The sequence below is a fragment of the Macrobrachium nipponense genome, chromosome 10 (assembly GCF_015104395.2).
Source record: "Macrobrachium nipponense isolate FS-2020 chromosome 10, ASM1510439v2, whole genome shotgun sequence".
Lineage (NCBI taxonomy): Eukaryota > Metazoa > Arthropoda > Malacostraca > Decapoda > Palaemonidae > Macrobrachium > Macrobrachium nipponense.
The window spans coordinates 104,023,739-104,045,866 of NC_087204.1; the positions used below are offsets into that span (position 1 = coordinate 104,023,739).

Genomic DNA, 22,128 nt, shown 5'->3' on the forward strand with positions numbered 1-22,128 from the left:
GCTACTGACTCCATATGATGCCAACTTAAGATAACTTAATTGTTTCCATATTTGAATTCGTGAAACTGTAAGGATCGAGAAAGTGTGCATCGTACTTTGACTCTCACTGACTTAGCTTACAGTTTTCAGACTGCTTTTGTTAGAGAAATAGTTAATAAAACTCATGGGTCTCCTGAAGTTCTCTTTTCATCAAATACAACTTATTGTTCGATCACAGCTCCAATTCTGGGACAAATGATTCGTGGGTGAGGGTTTGTCTTGAGGTTACCTTCCCCAAGGCATGCAAGTACACTTCAGAGGTGCAAAAGAAAAGGCAGAGCAAATTTAGAAAATTTATTCCCTCCAGCAAAAAATGTACAAATTTGCCATCATGAGAAAAAAGAAAAGGCACTTGCTGAAGAAGGAAGAAAAAGTATTAAAAGTAAAAAATTTCAATGTCACGGATGTGAGAGAGTAAGAAAGAGACACGCTAGTCCTTCTAAATTGTACACATCTAATTCTCTTTCCCTAGGTAATTAGTATTCAAGTGATTGTACTCTTAATATTTGAAGTGTTGAGACCAGACTTCCTTGAGAGGAGATATTACACTCTTCTAAGTAACAGAACCTACATCAAAGAGCACTGATCAATCCCAGTTAAATTAATTGTTTGTACAGTAAAATACCTGTAATTAAATACATTCCAACCTTCTAAATATTAAAAAATACTACTGGATTCTACAAACTGTGAAGAATCAACATCGAAATACTTTGATATAATATTGGTTATAAAGTATAAACAACTGTACGTGGGTGGAAATTTCATCTGAAGGAAGGCTACTTCATAAATCTGCAAACAGAAATGGATCTGTGTTAACTAAACTACTTTAAGCAGTGCTATTGGTAGATTCTGAACCACAGAAATAAGCTATTCAGTGCTGGTCTCGTTCTGTTTTGTCATGCAATGCAAATAAAACTTTGTAGACTATACACATCTTCGTTAAGTTGTCAGTAACCTACAATACACAGTACAACAATGATAAACTTTCTGAGAAAAAAGGCAACTTTATCATATAAAATACATCTCTGCAGATTCCACACTGCATTCAAAATGCACACTCAAACTAAAAATAGAACATATATTTAAAGAACTCAATAATACTACATTTAATATCATACGATGTATATATTCTAAATTAATAATACCTTCTCTAATACATCCTCAATGGTTCAGCTGCAATAAGCATAAAACTGGGAAGATACAAGAGGAGTCATACACACGTATACCCTTAAGTACCAATAATGGCATTCAATACCTCTCTTCAGTTATTTCACAATACTGTAAGTGACTATGAATACTTCACTGAACTTTATGCAAAATAGAAACACTGATAAGAAAGCCACTGTCATCACAAAAGTGCTTAGCACACCTACACTGAGGATCTGACTATGCAAATTGCAAAGACAAAATGCTTAAGACCCCATAAACCACAGCAGAAAGAATGAGTATTATAATGTAAAACTGAAAATGTCATATTTTAATCGAACTCTTAAAGATATACAAAATTTCTATAATATATTCATCCACATCCACTTATTTCTTTGAGGAAGCATTCTGTGCAAGAATGTCACTAAGAGATAAATATAAATCTCACACTGGCAGAGAGAGAGAGAGAATTTTTCATGAAATACATGGTAAGGGGAGAGAAATTTCTATGAGATAGTAGTACATATATCATACTCGGACTCTCACTGGCTTAGCTTACAGATTTATTTATACTTAATTACAATCCTCTGTTCAAATTCACCATACGTAAACTATTTACAGCAATAAAGTATTCAAAGGAGAATCAAATACCCTACTATGGATTCATCATTCTAAAAATCTACAGTTCAAACTTTACTGAAGAACAAATATTAATTTTCAATATTTCTATAAAATGCCACACTGCATTAACCACTACCTTATGCTAATGACATTCTTCAAAAAAAAAAAAAAAAATGCAAATGAGAGGAATCAATTCAATAACCCTAGTCAGACATCAATTCACCTGCCATAAACATTCATTTACCACACCATAAACATCTAATTTCCAGAACTGCAGTTGGCCCAACCAAAAGTTTCTAAAAAACTTGTTTATGTAAATTACACCCCTCGTGTACCAACGGCATGAATGTCAGCGTAACAACCTCTCCCAGGAGAAGAGGTAATCAAGTAAATTTTGACTTTCCACGAATGAAAAAGGTCAGACCTTTTCAACAAACTGACAGAGATATCAAACATAAAACCAAGGATGAGACGATTACTCGGCATCTCATTCCCGTGTCAATAAGGGAAATGAACTTTCAATATGGTGAGTGTATAAATCTTATATTCTAATGAATATAAATAGATCACAACCTTATAAATATAGCATTATGCCCACTTCAGTGCAGAAATCTACAATCTATCAATATATATATCACTCAATGAAAGACAGTTTGCACAAAAGCAAAATACGAGTTGCTCCAAACTCCCAACGTGGGATAGAAGGAGAGGCAACTTCTGTTACATTTCATATATAGTTTGTTCTTCCTATTTACAGAAAGTTATTTCCCCAAGTCATTACTCCTAGGAAATCAACAAAAGAAAAGTTTTGAAACTGACATTACTACGTAATGAGTCAGAGAATAAAATACTTACTCTAGAGAACATTTTCATGCTCATGCAATGGCAATAATAGTTCACAATGGTCACTATTCATCCAAAGGTAAGGACCATTTTCTATATCTCTGCTCCGAAGCACTATACAAAATACATAATCTCTTGAACACTAAAACCTTTATAAACAAGAAATCATCAACATACTTCTATATATTGACTATATCTCTGGATATTCACTGATGATGGACAGAGTACTAAACTCACAATGTGTGGCTTGGCCAAAGTGCAAATACTAAGTTTACATAACTAATTTATAAAAATTTCTAGAAACATTAGAGTGGATGCCTTTCTAGGAAGTAGTATGTATAAGCTATCCATCTATACATCCTCAAAATATGCAAATATTTTTTTACCCAATTCAGTTACCGCTATCTAAAGTCAGTCAATTCTTCAAAATGTAATTTTGATGTTTTTTCACTCCCAATACAGATTATAAATTTTGCTTCTAACAACATGTTGTATCCACCCGTCATTCATAAGGATAATTCTTATGCTAATTAGTTATAATATTAAAAGACAATGTATTTAACAGTGTACTTTAACCTGACCACTATCAAATTTCTGCTCTTATAGGGTTGCCACAGGGTAATGAAGGGAAAAATGGGTCCAATTTAATAGTGCCTCCAGTTCGCGGCACAAGGCACAATAACAACAGTATTGTTAACAATCTACTGAAAAGTAACTCACTCAGGGGGTACCTTACAGCACAGCCTTTCTTGATGTCTCAAGTTTAACTTGACAAAAGCAATCACCCCTTATGTGGTACTGCTTGCTGGAACTGAGAGCATTTTTGGGAATAATATGTACATGTGAAATCCAGAAATACAAATTTGCTTTGTATATTTCCTCATTCAGAGGATCAATTAAACAAAAGATCTAAGAAGAGTTGTCAGATTAACTTCTTATTCAAAAATAAAGCCTTTGGGGCAAGCCCTATGAAAGTTCAGAAATTTGACTCTGTAGCTTTGTCGAATTAATTTGTAACAATTATCTAATCAAAAAAGCTATTTCTACTTAACAGGACAAGCATAACTAATTCAAAACTACTTTTAACAACAGTACCCCTTCCACTGGTACTCCTTAATAAATATAACTGATGCTTATTTTGTAATTGCCAAAACATCCATATCATCGCGACATCGAGGAATATACAAAGGAACACATACATGTTCCCATATATCTTGTGGATATGCATTTTCAACACTCCAAACACCAGTGTCAAGATCATAACATTCAATCACTCCAGTGGCCCTATCAAACGTTGCATCCGAATGAAAACCACCAATAACGTATAAACAGGACCCAATGACAACAATGCCAGCATGGTAGCGGGGTGTGGGAACTCTGCTTACAACACTCCAAGTGTCAGTAGTGGGATTATAGCAGTCAATTGTATCGACAAGAACTCTTGTGTTGGTTGTATCATCTTCATACCAGCCCCCACATATGTACAAACAATTAGAATGAGTAATGCAGTAATGATCTGCACGAGGAGTTAGAAGTGCTGCGCGGTGTTCCCACGTCCCAGTGTTTGGGTTATATGCCTGGCAGGAATCGAGCACTTGGTCACCCTCCAACCCACCACTGACATACAACAAGCCATTAAGAGCAGCAGCTGCATGCTGAGCTCGAGCCCCTGGCAGTCCAGCAATTGGTGTCCATGTATCTGAGTTTGGGTTATATATTTCACACAGACTTTCGTCTTCAACGACACCTTCACTGGCCTCGCTGGCACCGCCAACGGCATAGAGGAAACCATCTAGGACACTCAAAGAGAACCTACATCTCTCACGCTGCATCGGAGCCATAGTGCTCCACTTGTTCTGCTGTGGGTTATATCGAAATCCAAAGGGATGGATGTTTTCTTGAAGGGACTGATTGAAGCAACCCCCAATCACATAAAGTTCATTATTGAGAACTGCTGTTCCATAGTTGCACTGTTCAACATGGGGGATGGTTGTCAGGTGGCGCCATCGACCTACTGAAGGTAAAAAGTACGTTATTTCATTTGTAATACCAGCAATACTAAAACCACCAACCTTCACCACTGCAAGCTCTAATCCTCTTGAGTTGATTAGGCCAGTGGGTGGAGCAGGTGTACTGGATGCTGGTCTTAGGTGAAGAGCTGCATTCAAGGTTCCTTCGAGCACCGAAAGTCGGGCAGTTCGTTCCAACACAGAAGAAGGAACCTCTTCCAGATTCAAAGCCCTCAACAGAGACGGAGCATGACGCACTCTTTCTGCAGGATTATGTTGGAGCCATCCTGCCACAGTGAGAAGAACCTCAGCCTCACTGCAATCCACAGGATAGTCACAGGACAACAGGTGCAACAACTGAGCTATAGTAAGCCTCTGAAATTCAGCCATTTTACTGAACTGATAGAGATGAGAACTCATGAAGGCATATACTCTTTTCCTAAGTCTGTGAAGTGAGTACGTTTCAGCAATGGTTGCAATATCTACACAGTTGTCGAGATCAAGTTGTGCCTGAAATCGGAACAGAATGAATTAATAGAGTTCATAAAAAGAATATTCTGACACAAAATGTCAGAGAGAAGGCATCATAAGAACTACGTATATATATATACATACATACAATACTTTCACTGTAAAAATTTAAACTAAATGTGCTTTCAACATATTCAATATGATAGTGTAAAATAATTTGGGAGATTTTAAAAATAGGCTCCTTATGATGCAATAATGTACACAACAAAAGTCACAAAAGGAATTCAATATATAATACATATATAGTATATGTATAGTATATGTATCTTGACAATATCAAAGGAAATACATACTTCATGTTATATGGACAAACAACATAAACATCATTAGTTATAACTTCCTGCAAAAATAATTTTTCAATCACTTTTCACATGAGTCCAGTATACTCATATGAGGAACACTGCTGTCCTGACAACAAGAAGCATTTGCATAAGCAAGAGATAAACTATACTACTCTGTTTTTTTTCATCTGTCCATCCGCCTGTGGTGATTTGGATGGTAACACTGCGTCCCGGGCTTTAGATAGTTACGCTATGTGTAAGTTTTAGGTAAATAAAAGGATATCTGGGTGTACATTTGCAACTGAAAAGTGTTTTAATAATTTACTGTACACTGTTAATATTCAAATTAGGATATTATTATAATCGTTGAACGTAAGCTGAATGTCACTATCTAAAGCCCGGGTCGCAGTGTTACCATACAAAAACACCACAGGCGGATGGACAGATGGAAAAAAACAGAGTATAGTATTACTCACTGTAATGCAGTAGTCTTTCACTACCCATTATATCAAGGGTTCAACACAATTTATCAATTTGGCCCTCAACACATTTTTGAAGATAAAAGTGAATCAAATAATGATGCAAATACGGCGTAACAAATGCTTCAATTTGCATGCTACTAACAGGTACTTTCTGAGAGCAAGAACATAAACTTTGCTAACCTGGAGATAGTTGGAACAGGCCTCGACAACTGTGAGGACTTGCACGTGAGCTGCAGCTGCTAAAACATCCTGAATATTGGCTAGATTGAGGGAGAGTCTGCTGGTGTACGCATATTCCAGCAGACACTTTAGCCCTGCTGCGCTCATACCGTTTAAGCAGATCTCAGACTGACATCGCTCTCGCATCTCGTCCGTGAACATAGCACGGAAGTAGTCGCTGCATGATGCGAGCACAACACGATGAGCCTAGGGGTACAAAGACAAGCAGTGAGTAAACCACGACTGTGGAGTAAGGATAATCATAATACCAAAAGCAAAATCTATATTATATGCTTTATATGGCATTATCATATATATTCATACAACAATGAGAAACCAGAACACCTACTTGGAGAAATAAATAAACATGAATATCTGGTCATACCACTAATTGATCTAATTATTTCTGATATTAGTGTAACTTCCACAGAGTTTATTCTTCTTGTATGGAAAATTACAACCTGTCAGGTCGAAAATGAATCAGTTTACATCCGGATAAAAAGAGTGACTCAGACCAATAATAATTCATTCATAAGAACAAAAAATTCCCAAATTACTCTCAATCCTTATCAAACTAACCTCCCTCATCAAAAAGGATACCAAATTAAAACCCTTTTTCATATTTCACAAAAAATTACTTATATTTTCTACTTTCAAAGCAAGGAAATAATAGGAAATTACTACTGACAGTCTCATACAGTTCAAGAAATTCTTTTTAAATGATAATGACTTTAATGTACTATCTGATAGCCCAGCTGAGGAAAGGGTTCAGCCTTTACCACATCTAAACTAAAATCAAATAAAAGTGAATATTCCAAACTGAGATAAGACCTATTTCCAAATGGCTTCATCTTTGACGTTAGAAGTTGTTAGAAGTTGTGCTCCTGAGGTTCTTGTACCACAAGAGACAGATCCTCACCTGGAAAGCTTCTCCGCCAGCGATGAGTGTGACATCCAAAAGGAGGCCTTTGGACCGCAGGGTGTTGAGCCCATAGAGAAGGGCCCCAGTGTGAGACGGATGCTCAAACTGCACTGTGTTAAGCGGTCGAGGGGCGGCCGCTGCACCCCCACTCCGGGTCATCCTCACATCCCCTGAAATAAAGGCCACGATAAGTCTGACTTGTATTGTACTAACAGGTTACTGAACTAATAATATTTTAGGAGTAGAATGTGAGATGACATCACTTTTAACTCAGGCCTGTACTGAGGGGGGTCCATATTTTCTGTGACTATGCTTTTCATTGAACTGTAGCACTTACAAAGTAATAAATAACAATCTTTGTTTTTTTGGCAAGATTTTTTGCATAAATTTTGTCATTAAACATAAACATCATTCTTTAGTAGTAGGAAATACAAGGATGATAGTAGAAATAACATTCTCAAGTATTTCATCTCGTATATACCTTTATATGCAATGACATTTATAGAAGAAAAGGTCCAGTTTTGGGAAAAAAGACACAACCCCCCATAAAAAACTCTGGGTACCTATGGGCCTGTAACTAGAAGCTAGCACACACCAACCCTGATGAACCAATCTGAATCCGCTGGAAGACTTAAGAACAAATGGCACAAATGGAACAAACTGCACCATACAGTATACAATCTAAGATGAGAGAACCTTTGTTAAGGACATTCCCACAAACAAGCCTCTCAATTAATTCCACCTTCGGTCAGACACCGTAGCCATTCCAGCTCTTAGTAAGTTTTGCAATTCATCACAGACGACGACCAAGTACAGTAGTATATAGTAGCAGAGTCCAGGCCTGTGATGAAATAGAAGTTAGAATTCAGGCCAGAGGCCAAGCGCTGGGACCTATGAGGTCATTCACCATTTCAAGGGAAATTATTAACAGTAAGGTTTGAAAATTGTAACAGGAGGAAAACCTCACAGTTGCACTATGACACAATTGTTAGGAGAGGGTGGGAAGTCAGTTGGAGGAGGATATGAACGGAGGTACAATAAAAGGATAAAGCCTCTGATGCACAGGTAAGACCGAAAGGAAAATGCATTTCACCCGCTTCCTCCGTGTAAGAAATCGCCTAAATAGTACCTATAAAATAATACAATTGCAAAAAAAAAGAAGAAAAAATAATAATACTAATAATAATCAAGTCATAACTTGAAAAATTACTGAAAATTTCTTCAAATAACAAGTGATATATATATATATATATATATATTGTATATATATATATATATATATATATATATATACTATATACCTATATAATATACTATAATATGAATAATATATATATAATGAAGCAAATAAATAAATAAATACAATGATGAGGAGAGGAAAGAACTGTAGGCCTATAGCAGATATATGGGAAATTTACCCCAAAAATGAATATACCACAATGGACATAAGTAGTGATATCTTGAAGAGAAAAAAGTTCGCGTCCCACGTAAAAAAAAAAAATGGAAATATAACAATGGAATGCTATGGCAGGCGAAAGGATTATCAGATAAAAAGAAAATAATAGAAAGACAGGAAATACTGAATAAATTAAACGAAAAGAGTGAAAACGAGAGAGAGAGAGAGAGAGAGAGAGAGAGAGAGAGAGAGACTCTCACGTCCCGTCACTGGCGTCCCCACGGAAGGTAGCATTTCTTGACACCTAATCACAATCATATTCCCGGCGACTTCGTCATCGTCGTGAAAGTGAAAGCCATCAAAGTCATGTTCGAATTTTCATACGAAATCGGTTAAGTAAATTATTCGTCATTACGAGGTCGTTGTTCAGCCAAGAGTCAAATGAAAGTCTTTGTTATATTTAAAGTAGTTTTTTTTTTTACGTCTCAGAGCTATATTAGCGTGTATTGTGTGACTAGTTTTTTTTTTTATGTACGCACTTTCCTCACAAGCTACCGACGAGGCATGCAGAACAAATTCTATATATTCTATAGACCTTGACCAATATATATAATGTTCGAACCAACGACTGCGAGATTCGGCCGCGTTCCGCGGCACGAAACGAAACGTACCAGAAAACGGTCAAGGTTGAGAAGGAAGTCAGAAGAAAAAAACAGCACTATTGATAAGAAATGCATTCGTGTGATGAGAACATACATGTACACACACGGCCACCTGCCGGATATTAAGCAACGGCGTAATTATGTTTCGCTATGCAAAAAAGAAGAAGAAGAAGAAAAGCAAGCGAGTCTATCAACCGTTGCAAAGGTAAATTCCGCTCAGTGACTCGTGCTCTGCTAGACCGTGGCTGCTCTGAATAAACATAAAATATGGCGGGAAAATTGCGAAATCTGTACCTTTCTAACTTCGTTCCATTCACACACACACTAACATCCATAATATAATATATAATATATTATATATAATATAAATAAAAAACAAAACGCTCGTCCATAAGCTAATTCCACCGTAGGCCTATAGACTACACCCAGGTTTAAGATAGCGAAAAATACTACGCCATTTGACTCATATATTCCAACAGCTACGTAAGATCTTGCAATAAGATGAAATTGCTGACTGAGAAAGCTTGTACGAGTACAGAACATATATATAACTTCTCATACTTACTAAAGACGGTTTTCGCAGCCATATGACTGCTTGCCATTTCTTATTATTAAGAGCGCTCAAATTCAACTCATAATTTTTTTTTCACGGTTCAAGAATCGCACTTGAAGCAATTCTCTCTCTCTCTCTCTCTCTCTCCTCTCTCTCTCTCTCTCTCTCTCTCTTCTCTCTCTCTCGTAACGTAAGTGGGGTGTATAGTGTGACAACCTACTGAGTAATAAATAAAAATAATCTTGCTACTTTGGATTGAAAATAAAAATATATATATGTATATATCTCGAAATTTTACGGTTAATATAAAATTAGCAAAATTTTACGATGAATGAAAAAGGAACAAATTTTTACGTTGAATCACAGACCAAAACACGTTTTAAAAAATCGAAATTTGACGCTTTATTAAATATTTTTTTTAATCTAAAAATTTTACGCCGAATACAACAAATAAAGATCAAAATTACAAGAAATAGAAGTTAAAATTCTCGAAGCTTTACGTTGAATAAAAAAAATCGAAATTCAACGTAAAAAATAAAAAATCGAAAGTATTACGAAGTCGAAACCGTGGGCGCGCGACGGAGGAGGAGGAGGAGGAGGAGGAGGAGGAGGAGGAGGAGGAGGAGGAGGAGACGACGCCTCAGGGTCAACTCCGCGTAACGTTTCGTAGGATTATCCCCGCCAGAGGATACATATTACGCACATAAACGCAGGAATGAGCTGTTCGGGGGAATATTTCTGTCCGTCCGGAAGGAATGCGTGTCGTTAGGTCCTACGTGGGGTGACGGGCGTGTCTTTTTTTTTCTTTTTATTTTTATTTTATTTGTTTTTATTTCGCATCATGGGAGAGGTTTTTTTGTCTCTAGGTTAGGAGTGCACTTTGTTTCTGGGAGTATAGTACTATATGATGCTATAAACACACACACACACACACACACACACACACACACACACACATATATACGTATATATATATATAATATATATATATATATATATATATATATATATATATATGTATATAATATATATACACTGAGAGAGAGAGAGAGAGAGCGAGAGAGAGAGAGAGAGAGAGAGAGAGAGAGATGAAACGATCAAAATTTGTTTCAACCCACACTAATAAAACACCGAATTAAAAGGTACGCATCACTTTGACATTCGAGAAACTTCCTAAATCATATATATATATATATATATATATATATATATATATATATATATATATATATATTATATAACTGGATACCTCGAACAAAAACATCGGCCTAGGACTTGAACCGGAGCCAGCTCGAAGCCACTCGATGTCGGTCTACTTTATACAATTGACTTGTATTTTTTTGCGTTAACCTCACCGCCTCATTATTTTTCGACAGTTTTGAACCAAGGTCAAGAGAAGAATACGAGGTAATTTCTGGGGTTGTGCGGGTAAGGAGTTAGGTCGGCAATGGTGTGACGTCACAAGCCTATCATATAGGTCTATACGGCAACCACTAATGGTTACCTGACTATAATAACTTACTAACTGATTCCTCTTCGCTTCATTCTTTTTTATTTTTGGCAGTTCCTTTAAGGAAAAAGAATATCACAAATGTTTTAAGTTTTTGAAAGCGCCTTTAAAGACATTCCTACCTACATCAGACAATTATATTAAGGAAATATTAAACTATTTTCATAGCCAGTACAGTAGAAAGCTTTTTCATTACAACTTTAGCCAATCTACTCATCACACCTTGGATAATAATAATAACAATAATAATAATTTTTCCCAGTTGGAGGTCATATGCCAATTGCGTACGCGATTACAACGAAACCGTAAACCAGCAGATTCTATCAAAAGAAACTCTAAGAGACCCACTTAAACACTGCTAATAATTATAAATAATAAATTTTCTTTCGTTCTTAAAACGTCAAGCTCAACATACTTAAGGGTTGTAAACCCAACCAGACACTGCTAATCTCATCCCATTAATGCATACGTTAATACTTCTACAATTCAACGTTTACCATTATTTTGCAAAACCTTCATATGGCCCATTCTTTAACATAAAATCAGAACGAATATTTTGTCTTAAACGTCAATGGATATGCTATGATTCGCATGGAAATTGGAACATAGGCCTAAAGTCACCTTTGCTATAGGTCTATGATCCAAAGACTGCTTCAACTTGTGAGTTGCAATACATCCTTTTTACTTCTCTCTATAAATGTATCATTAGCTGTAAGTGGGGCTTCATGTTTCTAAGATTAACTACAATGCATTCAATAATATTAATAAAAATAATAATAATAATAATAATAACATTGTCATTGAAATAATACCAATATTAACTGTCACCAATAAAGACAACATTCATTTGGTAACTGTTGACAGTCTAATTTTCTATCTGATTCCATCTTCCCCGAGAGCTGAGATCTGCTCTCTGCTCTGAGAGAGAGAGAGAGAGAGAGAGAGAGAGAGAGAGAGAGAGAGAGAGAGAGAGAGAGAGAGAGCCTATGAGTCTAGCTCTACGCTCAAGCAAACCTGCCTACGGCTATTTATGACCTGCTACGTCTCAAAATACCAACGGCCTTCTTCTGATTATTATATTATTAACCCTTGAATGTGCGGCATGCATCCCTGACCTTTCAGAGAGAGAGAGAGAGAGAGAGAGAGAGAGAGAGAGAGAGAGAGAGAGAGAGAGAGAAGAGAGGAAGAGAGGAGGAGAGAGAGAGAGAGAGAGAGAGAGAGAGAGAGAGTCTGTATGAGAGATTCAACAATATATACATCGGCATATGGACCGATACGCAGATACGAAATCAACTTATAAATGCTGTTATATATTAAGATAAATAACAAAGTTAATTAAATAAGACAAATGAACAAAAAATGAGCGGCTTTGCAAGGTTAAGCATTGCAACAAAAGCAATGCAACTGACAGATAAAACGGCTCTGGTGCAGATCCGTTCAACCTGCCACAGCTTGACCGTCGTCATTGTACACAACACAATCTTCTGTAGTTCGTCAAACCGTTTATTTGGGCAGCCAGGGTCTAAATACACTAGCAGTACTAGGAATAATATTCCCATTTAGAAATAATATATAATATTTGACGTCTACATTAATCATTAGAATTCAAGAGTTCAAAACATAAGGCTAGGGTTACTCTCCCTTAGTCAACACGACGAGTGAACGAGGCGTCTAAATGGTCAAGAAAAAAAAGGCAAAAATTGCAACATAACTCGTTACTGGTTGGCGGCATGAATTGCAGTTTCTCTCCTCTCTCTCTCTCTCTCTCTCTCTCTCTCTCTCTCTCGATTCCAAGGCGTTCCATTCTAATACCATAGCGAAGTCCTATTGGTCTAATAAGCTGACCATTCAAGAAAGGTAGTCTTACATTCTCTTCTCTCTCTCTCTCTCTCACACACACACACACACACTCTAAGCATCTATAAAGCCAATGCAAAAAACATAAAAACAAGAGTTTTTATCTAATTAGATTTTTACTTCATACATTTCTCGTGTTTCTCTAACAACATTAACTTCGGATACAGAGATCTCATCTTTCCAATGAAGCAATTATACAAATTTTATGACCCAATTTTAATATTCATATTAATACTGCGTAGGATATGCTTACTTAGACGGTTAGACCGATGACTTTGTTCTGGAAGATCTTTTATTCACGAGATATACAAACCTCGTAATACTAATTCGTCAAAAATCCAGCAAAAATGAATCTTTAGCGAGCAGGAATACGAATAATATATATATATATATATATATAGGTCTATCGTCACTACTTTTGCATTCAGATGATGAGTGAGTTCCCTTCCTACCCTTAGACACATCCACCCACTTTAACCCCCACCCCAAAACAAAAGCAACGAAGCTTCCTATAGTACTATTTATTACTACCCCCAACCCATCTGCAAGTGACAAAAGGCAGAGGGGTAAGATGTGTAGGATGGTGGTGTATAAATGGGAGGGGGAGGGGGCGGTGGAGCTAGTTACAGTTGCGGCTGGGTAATCGTGCAAGACGATCTCTCTCTCTCTCCCTAAGAGCCGTAACGTGTAATGAAGTAAGCCCTTTTCCCCAACGTTAAACTCAACCTTGGGGGTGGGGGGGTGGTCTCTCTCCTTAACCCCACATCAGTCTCACACCAACCAATAACCCCAGGAGACAATGCCTGCCATTCCTCGAGACAATGTCACTCCAGTTTCCAGATATCCACAGTCTACCGCAAGGGGGTTCCCTTGGGCCCCTTCTAATCTTGTGTCTCGTCATATATATATATATATATATATATATATATATATATATATATATATATATATATATATATCAACTATACTATGAAGATATAATTTAAAGGGTTGCAACCATATATAATATAATCGAAGTATCCGAAATATATGGGCCTTTTTTTTTTCTTCACACAAACGCACATACAATATATATATATATATATATATATATATATATATATATATATATATATATATGTGTGTGTGGTGTGTGTGTGTGTGTGTGTGTGTGTGTGTGACCAATGACTCACATTCACATACATTTTTCCAAGCAAAAACGTGAATACTTTTCCAAAATTGCATGACTCCTCTAATTCACAGAATTATAGACCGGTGAATAATAAGGCACTTACTAACCCATGACGTCACTGGATAAACGTTTCGCCATCTTTTTAAATAATAATAATAATAATTTTAATAATAGTATTATTGTTATTCAGACGCCGAACCTCTAAATAAATGTATGGGAAAAAAACGTATTTCATTGTTCTCTATTCTATCGTTGGGAGGAAGAAAACACGATCCTAATAGTATACAGGGAGAGAAAAATTCATATGAGAGAGAGAGAGAGAGAGAGAGAGAGAGAGAGAGAGAGAGAGAGAGAGAGAGAGAGAGAGGCCACTCATAATTTCACTCGAAAGAAAAACAGACAAATAAATAAATAAAAAAAACTCACCTTCGCAGCTCGATTTCAACAGCGTTCTATTCCCCGATGGAATGTTTAACACAGATCCTCGACGAGAATTAAGCCTTTTACCAAAAACACAACACACAAAGAATGTAACGTACGTCTAAAAAAAGCCTATTAAAATTTACCACAAGAAAACGTTCTGTAGTCACTTTTACGCTGCAAAACTTGAAGACGAAAGTCTATACTTGATTCCACGCGACTGTAACGGCCCAGGAATCCTACACATAAGTACTAGAAGAAGTATATAGAGATGGCTATGATGATGAAGACAAGCAAGGCGCGCAAACAATGATTATTATTTTAGCTATGGCAGTATCGCAACCGCACTTTGAGCGAGGCAGAGCCACAGAGCAACTCCCCCAGACACAGAGATAGGTAGAGAGACAGAGAATGCAAACGGACACACGCACACAAACACACACCGCTAGAAGAAGGGCTCGATCTAGACTGTGTCTGAGACTTGTGTTGTGCTGTGTGGGTGCAATCACATGGCTATACGGGATGACTATGCGAAGGGAGGTGTTCCTTCCCTTCCCTTCCCTTCCCCCCTCCCCCCCCCCCTTTCTACAAAATGAACGGCCAGGTAACCCTGAGGTTCTGTTCTTCCTCGAGTTGTGAAGAGATTATGAGAGAGAGAGAGAGTCAGCAGTCTCTCTCTCTCTCTCTCTCAGACCACAAGACGCATTAGCAATTAAAAAAAATAGTAGGCAACAGCGATACAATTCAATTCTAATAGATATGATCTACTCGTAATCATCCTCTCCATCATGCTAATTAAAACTATGCATAGACGAGTAAATAAAAACGAGAACAAGACGAATTCTACATTTGAGAATGAAGCAAAAAGAAAAAAAAAAAAACTTCGTATACTAAGTTCACGCCAAGATTTACGTAACCTTGGACAACCAAAAATTGCTGGTTTTACGTAAAATTGTCCCGAATTACTGTCTTGCTTCACCATGACAAGTAATACTGGCACACAGAGGAGAGAGAGAGAGAGAGAGAGAGAGAGAGAGAGAATTATCATCACAAAACTATAGGCAACGGCTCTACTTGAAATCATAACACATACGTAGCACTACATACATAACCATGCAGGCTTAAGAGTAAAACTACGACAGGAAACAAACTCCCCTACCAGCTCTTTAATTTGTTCATACGATTACGAGTTGCCTAAGGGCAAGAGCCCTTGCTGGTAAAAGGCCACCTAATCTAGGCATCTCCTAAGATACGGCACTAGCTACAAAGACGAACTGTGTGTGACCTTCGTCGTTCGCGAGACAAAGGATTCTGCAAAATAGTTTTCAGTTTTTTCTATTGAGTATATACAATTTTCTTAACGCATTAATCATGTAATCAATCTCTCCCTCTCTCTCTCTCTCTCTCTCTCTCTCTCTCTCTCTCTCTCTCATTTTCCATTCGTGTTCTACGCTTCAAACAAATGAAATGACAAAAAGCGTAAAAATAAATGAATGACTAAACGTCACGCATCTTTCTCAGTAAAAAAATAGTTTATAAACTTCTTACGCAATTCCTCCTTGTTTCAACTGACCTAATTTTAACCAATTTTACAGTTACAATCTCCCCCACCCCTCCCACCAAACCCCGCCCTCGCTTCCTCAACGCCGGACTGTTAGCAGACCATTTTTCCACAAAGGAAGGATGTTTAATTCTCCTTTTCCCTCATGGTGAATCACTTCCTCTTCTTTGATTAACGACACTATAAACTGAGCGCTAACCACATCCCCGGACCCTAACTGTAAACCAAGGCAAATAGGATGACGAATCACGCAAAATAAAATTTCATTTATATATGAAAAATCACAGTGTGAATTTACATACCTAGACCGTGATTAGACCTACGTGTTTGCTGGATAATCCGGAACACGGTCTAAGTAGTACTACATACGTAGACCGAGGCTCAAGGAAGCCATAAATGAATAGGCCTATGACATAACAGACTCTCGATTGAATGTTTACAATTATACTGACGTCTTTTAAATACAGGGGACATAATATATACAACATGCATCGCTGTTATAAATCAAATGTTTACCTTCCATCAGCATCTCATAATGCAAAAACTCAGTTGAAATATTCGATGAACTGCACGCTAAACTCACTTTGAAATACAAACCAGCAAAGGCTACAAATCTAATAGACACTATTCTCGTTGAAAAAAAAAAGTCATTTTAGCAAAACAGACACTATTCTCTTTGAAAAAATAAAGGCATTATAGCAAAATACCTCGGCTGTCAAAGAAAAAAAAATTACAGAATATAACCGCAACTGTTAGGAAAGAGAAAAACATGCGACCGATACTGACACTGGCTGTGGAGAAGCTCAGGTGACAGTACTTATTGGACAGAAAGTGGGTGGTATGGGCTCTGCCGAGGGGTTGTTAATAAGGGGAAACACTTCAACTGCTCTCGGGGTACAACCAAGGTCTAGGGAATAGTGCTGGATGAGACTATTCTTCCGTTCAACATTCATATTTACATGTCTTGAATGAAAACTGTAAAACATGCAACCTTCAGTAACACATAAACAGCATCATTATTACAATATTATTACTAAACCAAACAAAAACTTCTTTTAGTTTTTTTCTGAAGATTGAAAAAGAAACCCACAAAATCACTATGTAACTTGTTTACTTCTAAGTATTTACATTTAGTTTTACTCCACACTCGAGTACTTTCAGGCCCTGTCTGTGGCCCATTCTCAAGAGATGTTTGGGATGTTAGCCTGGGTCAGAAGTTCCAGAAGACTGCTGGGCCTTGACCCAGGCTAACATCCCAAACATCTCTTGAGAATGGGCCACAGACAGGGCCTGAAAGTACTCGAGTGTGGAGTAAAACTAAATGTAAATACTTAGAAGTAAACAAGTTACATAGTGATTTTGTGGGTTTCTTTTTCAATAGTATTACTCTTATTCTTCAAAAAATAAACCTCTATTCATATGGAACAAACCTACAAGGGTCGTTGACTTGAAATTCAATCTTACAAAGAATATGCTGATGATTTTCAGGAAGATACCGAAGATAAGAAATACAGAAAGAAGAGATCAGTAATTAGGAAAGTTAACAAGATAAACTAATATTTAATTGACTACATGAAAACTATGAAGATTTTGACCTCAATACCAATCATGTTGACAAATCTTCAATAAAAAAAAAATACTTTCCAATTATTCACAAACATTTCTCTACTACTCTGCTTGCATTCAGCATAACTATCAAGTTGAATTTTGCTAAGATTATTTTATTCTTTTGTATTTGGAAATACTGTAGTTATAAAACAGACTACGTATGTCATTCATTTAAAAAATCATAACTTTGCAGTCTGTATTTTAGCTCGAAAACCCCACCACTAAATAAGCTAGATGAACTGTAAGGGATGTTAGGTTAAGATGTATCAATTTTACATTCAACCCTTAATTCTTTGGTTTTTTTTTAGTTATAACTACTGGCATTAACTACCCACTCTCGTATGTTACCAAACACAGAAACTCTGGCTCCCCCAACAATGCTGGGTATGGCAAGAGGAAGGCACAAAGTAGAGTTGTTTACATCAACAATGATGTTCAAAAACAGGCAAACGAAAGTATACACTGCCTTTACTTGCGCTTCATCCTAAATAGTTCACATTACACACATACAGTAATGCATATACGATATATGTGAGTGTTTATACACCTGTGCTCTCCCAAAGCAAGATGTTACATGTTATACCGTGTTCATTTTCAGTATTTTACCTTAAAAAGCATGGGTGTTTGAAATGTCCAAATTGCTAATTATTTTGAAGCCCTCCTCACATTAACTTCCCTCTACAGTTTATCCTGTGTTCAAAGATTTTCGTAAGTTTGTACTTTGTAACTAAACTTTTATTCATCCACATGATGTATCCTTTCATATACTAGGTACTTATCGTAGTCTTTAAGGGAGTGTCAGTGCCGTCCCCCCCATATGACATTCTTGATGTAAAGTTACAACAAGGTACAAACACATATGCTACATACTTAAAATATGAAATGGAGTGGGCTAGCCTAATACCTTAAGTTTATTAAGTTTTCTCATATTTATTCCAGGCTATTCATTAAATTAATTTTTTTGCCACTGCTACAAAAGGTAAGCTATATTTGTCCCATTGCCTATGTTAAATACTGTGATTTTAGCATCAATAAGCATAAATTTCCCAGTTGTATGTAAAGAAAAAACTGGGGAGAAATCAGCTAAATAACATACTTTATATCTAAAAGTAAAGGTATTTAATAACATACTACTTTATAGCCAAAAGTAAAGGTATTTAATAACATACTACTTTATAGCCAAAAGTAAAGGTATTATGTATGTTTTACCATTACTGTAATGTTACTATGTATAGCTTTAAACAAATTAATTATGTAGTATTTCCAAAAGTCTCATGCATAACTAATACAGGCAGTCCCCGGGTTACAACGGGTTTGCCTTATGACATTCTGAGGTTAAGGAGCTTCTCAATTATATTCATCAAAAATTATTTCTAGGGTTACTATACCTACAACGCTAATCAATATTTGACGATTTTTTTTGTTAAAAATGCAATAATAATGCAGGTTAAATAGTTTTGAATGCATCCAAAGCATTAAAAGTAAGTTTTTCTTAGGATTTTTGACTATGTTCCGGCTTACGACGATTTTCGGCTTGCGACGTGTCTCAAGAACGGAACCCTCCTCATAACCCGGGGACTGCCTGTATAGGGGGAGGGCATCATTGGGTAACCATGTTTTTTGGGTGATGAAAACCAAAAATGAGTAAATTGCAACGATACTTCATGGTCAAAATGTATATATCACAAGACAGGTAGCTGGTAACATATAGGCAGTCCCCGGGTTACGACGGGGGTTCCGTTCTTGAGACGCGTCGTAAAGCAGAACATCGTCAAAAACCCTAAGAAAACCTTACTTTTAATGCTTTGGGTGCATTCAAAACTATGAAAACTGCATCCTTATTGCATTTTTCATCAAAAGAACCTTCAAATATTGATTATTTTGCATTTTTGGTATCATATTTCTTCTGCCAGATAAGCATTGTAGGCGCCACAACCCTGGAACATGTGTTGTAACCCTGGAAATAATTTCTGATGAATATAATTGAAAAGTACCTTAACCTCGGAACGTTGTAAGCCGAACCCGTCGTAACCCGGGGACTGCCTTAGAAGTAATCATGTGAATAATCAGTAACAAGAAACATAATTACATATATACCTATGTGGCACAGACAATTACTGTAATTTATATAATCTTTCATAGCTTAATTTGACCTGACCAGTTTCATAACTAAACTTGACCTGACCTAGGGCAATAAGTCCTATCCTATTGCAACCTAGGATGCCACATCGCACCTGGTTTCTGCCCTTTTCCCCAAAAATACCATTACTACTACATGCATTATTCTGTTATATTCAAGTTTGAATTATTAACTGTGGTTTTTTGGATGTTGGTAACAAAGCGAGTAAAAGAGGATTGCTCATCATTATCATGCCTTTTTAAAAATCTTACTTCCAAGAAACTATACTGCTTCAGAAATAGGTGTAAATCTCCTTCAGTTTTTACAATAAAAATATGGTTGTGGCAACCATTTATTTTTCAAAACCAGTTTAAATATCTCAAAGAATTTTTTAAAAAATAAATGCAATAGCTTTTGGCATGCATTGCCGATTCTATAGTGAGCATTGAACCTAATACTGAACTGGTATTTATGAATGTACAGGAATCACAATTCAAATATTTGATCTGTTTGTTCTCATTTACTGTGTTGTAGGCACTACAGCCAAAGTCTATGATACATAAATTGCAGAACAAAGAACAATTAAAAGATTTTACTGCAGCAAACAAAAAATAGTGTTACTGAGCTTCGTGCTGGTAAGAAATTAATATATAAGGTGGTGGGCCTAGCCTACAGCAAATCTTTATGGGTTACATAATTCATATAGACAAACCTTTCTATAATGATAATGGACATTGTCCCCAAGTCAGTGATGTTAATATTTACAGCCTTTTATTTATGATTTTTATTATCTCTGTGCCTTTTGTTTATATTTATGATATTTGCAATCTTATAATTCTGTTTTTACACACATCCCAAGGGCTTGGTATTAAACGTTGCCTATTTCAACAATACACTGGGTTATTACCAAACCTACAGGAGACCAGTAGTAGTCTTCAGTATTATCTATTAATTTGGCCTAGGGTAAAATACCAAATGGCTGGCCTCTACCATAGCGCAACCACCTTCACGAAAATTGGAAATTACGGCCTTAATTTACGACTTTGGGGAGAAAACTTAGTACTCCGAGAGGAAAGTAAAAGTTTCAAGGTGTTGCTTTGACGGACGCTGGCTCTTGACTAGTAATGTCTATCCTGGGTCACAGGAATGTATTAAAGTACTCTTTCAGGAAGGTGGTCGCGCTATGGTAAAGACGCCAGGTGGCCATTCAGTATTTTACCCCATAGCAGCCTTCATTTTTACCTATCAATTTTGCATTATAGGTACTACCTCTATATAAAAATTATGAATGTGGTACGAAATAATGTCGTAATTGGGGTACGCCATTCTTTCCCCCTTAAAGCAAAGACCTGTTCCGGATAATGTAGGACGAGACACCAGTGGCCTCTGGCTGAGAAATTGGGTAAATTAAATAATTATTCAATTAAATTCAATATTATAATCAATTACGTAATTTATTCAAATGGTAAAGTAACGAAATAAAAGCTAAAATGAGGCAATGGGTCCCAAAACCCCGACATATTAACCCTAAGCCTGGCCTCCGTTAGGTTAGGTTCTATCTTCAAACTTCTTCCCTACTTTAAAAAAGACGCCATAAACCTATTTACGCATTCCTCATGCTTCTAATTTACATATTTATGAGGTACAAACGCCCTCCTTACCTGAATATAGGCTTGTTTCCGTTTACGGCCTTCGTAAATATTTTTTGACACCTTTGTTAACCCCGTAAGATGATGTAAACAAACAACGTGTCAGCTTCCACAGTCTGGAATTAGAGCGGAGTTTAGTAATGCTTCATCCCTAACATCAAAACTGCCGTGAGATAAAGGTAATCTCGAAACAAAACTATAATATATATGTCCATTTTCACTATATTTGTGAGGATATTAGAGAAATTCTCCACCAAGGAGGTATACATTCAGCTTAAAACGGCATTCTATGGCTCGGCAGATACGCGTAAAGTTATTCTTTCATTTCTTTAAGTTTAAAACTCATTGTCAGATTTGAACTATTAAGAAATCAGAGTATCATCGAATGAAAACGTATTTTAACATGAACATTTTCTCTACACAGATGATAATGATAGAGACATTTTTCCATCAAAGATATACTTGTTGCTTACAACGGCACAATGCTACTGCGATTAACTCATTTTCACATTAGAATTATGTTCTAAGA

General features: G+C 36.6%; 1 protein-coding gene across 2 annotated transcripts; it reads right to left on the minus strand.

The window, feature by feature from the left end:
- Nucleotides 1–319: 319 nt before the first annotated feature.
- LOC135223858 (kelch-like protein 26) lies at nucleotides 320–21,717 on the minus strand. Of its 2 annotated transcripts, none has more exons than XM_064262752.1 (4): nucleotides 21,612–21,717; nucleotides 7,091–7,263; nucleotides 6,133–6,378; nucleotides 320–5,168 (listed from the first exon to the last, which is right to left on the minus strand). In XM_064262752.1, exons 2-4 carry the CDS (start codon nucleotides 7,250–7,252, stop codon nucleotides 3,783–3,785), a joined length of 1,794 nt encoding a protein of 597 aa, XP_064118822.1. In that variant the 5' UTR covers nucleotides 7,253–7,263; nucleotides 21,612–21,717; the 3' UTR covers nucleotides 320–3,782. The 2 variants fall into 2 exon arrangements, with proteins under 2 accessions (XP_064118822.1, XP_064118824.1); XM_064262754.1 differs by lacking the exon at nucleotides 21,612–21,717 and adding an exon at nucleotides 14,669–15,129.
- Nucleotides 21,718–22,128: the final 411 nt, after the last annotated feature.

Excerpts from the sequence above, each read along its gene's own strand:
- LOC135223858 (XM_064262752.1), bottom strand. The coding sequence starts at position 7,252 with ATGACCCGGAGTGGGGGTGCAGCGGCCGCCCCTCGACCGCTTAACACA. Across the intron at positions 6,379-7,090 it reads CTGGCGGAGAAGCTTTCCAG|GCTCATCGTGTTGTGCTCGC; the intron begins GTGAGGATCTGT and ends TTGTACCCCTAG. Across the intron at positions 5,169-6,132 it reads CCTGTTCCAACTATCTCCAG|GCACAACTTGATCTCGACAA; the intron begins GTTAGCAAAGTT and ends TTCCGATTTCAG.